This window comes from Helobdella robusta (genome assembly GCF_000326865.2).
Source record: "Helobdella robusta unplaced genomic scaffold HELROscaffold_16, whole genome shotgun sequence".
Lineage (NCBI taxonomy): Eukaryota > Metazoa > Annelida > Clitellata > Rhynchobdellida > Glossiphoniidae > Helobdella > Helobdella robusta.
The window spans coordinates 3,169,363-3,174,366 of NW_008703893.1; the positions used below are offsets into that span (position 1 = coordinate 3,169,363).

Genomic DNA, 5,004 nt, shown 5'->3' on the forward strand with positions numbered 1-5,004 from the left:
CCACACATTCGGTAGAACTAATAGAATATTGTATATATATATATATATATATATATATATATATATATATATATATATATATATATATATATATATATATATATTGGAACGAGGTTTACATTATAACAATATATATATATATATATTTATAACTTTGAAATTAAATGAAAATAAATGGATATAATATCTCATGTATTTCATCTAAATTGTGTTTTCCTTACAAATCTTTCTTTAATAATAATTTAATTATTCTTTTCAGTTTTTTATATTCTATTCTATTGTCTCAAATTTTTATTAATGTATTTTCAACTATTTTAAAGCTTTCGCGTTGAAATCGTTAAATTTAGCCAACTACATTTATTTATAACTTGCATAATAATAATTTTTTCAATCTAATCATTTATTTTTCTATGCGCCACGTATTTTAGCATATTAGTCACACCGTATTTACGTTTTCAGGTAATTTTTAAAAGTTAATTTTAACTACGGAACCTTTTTTTTGAATTCTGATCTAACTAATCTAAATTTAATATAAATAAAACATTAATCGTAAAATATTTTGAAAAGTTTTAAATATTATAAGTTTATAAAATGGCGAAATCGAATTTGACACCTGACGAGAATGTTAATCTAATAAATGAAGAAAATGAGTCAACAACCGAGATAGATCTGTCTGGTAATATTGAGGAAGACCCCGTCAAGAAGATTGTTCACTATTCACTAGGACAGAGGTTGTTAAATCTTTATTGAACGCATAAATTAACAAATTTTCAGAATTTTTTTTTACAAATTTACCAGTTTAACAGTTGTTTATTATTTGATATTTAATTGAATTTTGAATTTATTTTATGATTCCTTTCCTCCAAACAAGATTTTAACTAATTTTAGTGATTTTATTGAAAAGTTTATAAAAGTTTCAATCAGATCCACTAAAATATTCACTGATGCCAGGATAAAAACACTGAACTTTCCCGGAGGCATCCAAGTCAAGGAATGGTTCCTGAAACAAAAAGACGGCCTCAAACCCTGGGCAGATTTTGCTAATACTCAGAAATTTTCGAAGCCTAAAACAGTGGCCGAGGGCGGGCAAAGGCTGATCAGGAATGTGAGCAGATTCAAGAGCAATTACTTATATGTATCCCTCGGATTACTTGCTTTTACATTGTTAGGGAAAGATTTTGTAGAGTTTTTTTTTAGAATTTTGAGTTTACTGTTTGAGATTTTTGTTCTTTGTTTTAGAATTAGTTTGACTAAGAAACACATTTAAATGTATATATCTAAATTCCAATTTCTTTGTTGTCCAATTTTTTATTTTTTAATCTTATCTGTCATTTATTTAAAAGTAATTAAATTAGAAATAGATAAATCAATAATGTTATAAAATTATTTTCTAACTTCACTAATCCAACAATTACACTAACAGACTGACATCGCCATTCCTGTTGTTGACGCTAGGAGCATGTCTGGGGGCTTGTTACATGGTCAAGGTCAAAAATGCTAACAGGAAAATCATTGTCATGGGTTAGAAAGTTTTACACACACACACACACTTATACACACACACACTCACACATATACATTGTTTATATAGCATCATTAACTGTGTCATTTCATCATCATTATACCAAGTTTAAAACTATCATTCTTTATACTAATCCTAAGTTTCATTTCAAAATTAGGGAAAGAACTGTCAATGACTCAGCAGTATGCGGCCGTCGGTATGATCTCACTTCCAATTCTTTGGTTGGCTGGTGCTGGTACCGTTGTGTTCTGGGTTATCGGTAAGTTAGAGGGAGCGAGGGAATTTTGGAAATTTTATATTTTTTCATCTATTTAATTTTTCTACTTATCAATAAACCAATCATTTTAGCATCGTATTGGTTATAGATTCAATTACAATCATCATCATTACCACCACCATCTTCATCATCATCATCACCATCATCATCGTCACAATCATTATCAGGTGTTTCGATGGTTGTGATCATCCTGCATGCAGTGTTCCATTCTGTCTCGACCGATGACGATGACAACGATCAACTTTTTGACATCCAGATGAACACTGTCTAATGATGCTGTCTGTGGCTGTTGCAGCTACTGCTGCAGCTGCTAATGGTGGTAGTGATGACGATAAGGATGATGATGATGGTGACAATGATTTTTGAATGTTAACGTTAGAGTTAATAAATGGTTGAAACGTTAATGATAATGCGGGGCTTGCTTATGATCGTTTAGTGGTTTTGAATTTTCTTAACTTTCGTGAATGAGAAATAATAATAATAATTATTATTAATATTTTTAATTTTATTATTATCAAGTTATTATTATTATTATTCATCTGTTTCTCGTTGTTTTTCATATTTATGAATAAAATTCCATGAGATATATTTTTTTTTTACATTTTTTGTCTTTGCTGGTTTGCTTAGTAAATAAAAATTGTCAACACGTCTGTTTTTGTTACTACTATTACGGCCGCTGCTGCTGCTGCTGCTACTACTACTACTACTACTGCTACTACAAACGACTAACAATTACGTATAAATATTTGTATGAATGTATGTTTGTGTACGTATGTATGTATGTATGTGTGTGTATGTTAAAACCAAATCAGCGATGAGTGACACTAATGTGTTGATGTATGTATAAGTGTATGTATGTGTGTGTGTGGTGTGTGTATGTCTGTATATGTACGGTATGTGTGTGTGTGTTGATATGTATATTTGTGTGTTTGACTGTGTATTCATGAGTGTATGTGTGTGTATATGTGTGTGTGTTGGGTCCATTTAGCGGTATGGCTATGACCAAGTTTTCTCATAAATCAAAAAAATCATGGCTCATTACTGCCTACATAGGCTGGTCATTTTTCATATTATCATCATCTTTTTTATATTATCATCATCATTATTATTATATTATTATCATCACATTATTATTATTATCATTATTATCATACTATTATTATATTTTTAGTTTGTTTAGATTTCAGATATAAATATTTTCTAATAACTTTGTAATTTGACAATATCAGAACCACACGAAATAAACCATACAGTGTCTCGAAATACGCTTAGATATCTTTATTATACATGACATTTAAGCCCGTTTCTATGATCTGGTATGCATGTTTATTACATATTTCATTTTTTTCTTGAATTTTTTATAAGATTGCCATCCTAATCAAAGTAGGAGGTCCAATTGCGGACACAAGCTATCTTAAAACGACCTAAATGGACCTCAAATGACCATTACAGTACCGTACATGATGGCCAACGTGCACGTGTGTATTTTATACGTTACACGCACACACGCACACGCACGCACACACGCCACACACGTACAAAAACACACAGACACACACAGAGCAAAAATAAAATATATGTATACGCAATTTTATCTTTTACCAAAGATCACAAAAATATAATATTAAATAATTCAGCTAAAGTAGTGCTTAACTTTTCAATGCGTCAACTTTAAAGGCTCTCATTAATATTTCATTTGCGCTAAGTGTATTAGTAAATGTCGCTGTAAATGTGAGTGTGTATTTGTAAGTGTGTGTTTGTCTATTTGTGTGCGTGTTAGTGTGTGTGTATTTGTGTGTGGGTGTGTGCGAGCGCGCGTTATTGGCCAGAAATAGAAATGAAAAGAATGTTGAATGGTTGGTAGAAAGAGGAAAACTAATAAATTTTTTAAAAGCCTTTTCCACCTAGCACGTGATAGACGACTGGGGATCATTTCGACGCTGCAGAGCAGTTAATTTTTCAGTTAATTTCATTGTCTTATTTCTCATTACAATTTTTCAAGACCTAATTTCCATCTTTCTTTTCGTTTTCTCATTGTTTTTTGATACAGCCGACCAACCATTAACTACAATTTTATTTCGATACTCTTTATTTTTTTATTCTCTTTCATTTTTTTTTCATTCATTTTTTTTCTTCTCTTGATCGCTCTTTATAGACAGCCTTTATTTCGGACATGCTAAGGCTTTATTGCTTTAATTTCTTTTTTTTCTTTCTTACACACACACACACACACACACACACACACACACACACACACACACACCGACACACACACACACACACTCACAAACTCACGTACACACACGCAAAACGCATGCAAACTCAAACGCACACACACGAACACACACTTCAGCTACTCAAAAATTCAATTTAAATTCCAAAGTAAAAGGAATAAAAAATGTGAAAAAATGAGTCGAATTTTGAAATTTTTACAATACATACATACACATACATACAAACATACAAAACATACATAAAAACATACAAACAAACAAAACAAACACATTTTCACAAATTAACTTTTCCTCAAAAGTCACGTAAAAAACGCCTATGTATAAATATACAAAAGCACATTTGCTTTTTATTTTCATCATGCCATGATTTTTTATATATAAATATGTCATTTGTACATGTGTATGTATGTATGTATGTATGTATGTATGTATGTATGTATGTATGTATGTATGTATGTATGTATGTCAAAACCAAAACATGATGAGTGACACTGAACCGTCAAACATCAAGTAACAAATGGATTAACACTTTGATTTGTCGTTAATTGCACATGTCGGCATTCAGTTGGATATTTTCAAGCACACAGACACGCAGGAACCGCTGCAACAAGCTCGAAATGTGGTTAGTTGCGAAAAACAGTTCCCTTCTGTCGCCTGATCTGATGCTGATCATTTTGCATATTTCCTTAAGAAATTTAAGGGTGTTGGGGTCCATCGGGCCAAGAACCTCGATGCATATTGGCAAGAATTCCATCGAGGGGAGGGCGTTCCCATATTTTTTCATTTTCTCGTGATATTTCTTATGTATGTATGTATGCATACATGTATGTACGTACGTACGTACGTACGTATGTATGTATGTATGTATGTATGTATGTATGTATGTATGTATGTATGTATAAATATACAAAAGCACATTTGCTTTTTATTTTCATCATGCCATGATTTTTTATAAATATTTTTTAAATATG

General features: G+C 31.1%; 1 protein-coding gene across 1 annotated transcript; it reads left to right on the forward strand.

The window, feature by feature from the left end:
* Nucleotides 1-591: 591 nt before the first annotated feature.
* HELRODRAFT_169884 (hypothetical protein) lies at nucleotides 592-2,070 on the forward strand (the record flags this gene model as incomplete). The annotated part of the gene is made up of 5 exons (XM_009015687.1): nucleotides 592-731; nucleotides 952-1,164; nucleotides 1,424-1,521; nucleotides 1,680-1,781; nucleotides 1,967-2,070. 5 exons carry the CDS (start codon nucleotides 592-594, stop codon nucleotides 2,068-2,070), a joined length of 657 nt encoding a protein of 218 aa, XP_009013935.1.
* Between the last annotated feature and the right edge of the window lie 2,934 nt (nucleotides 2,071-5,004).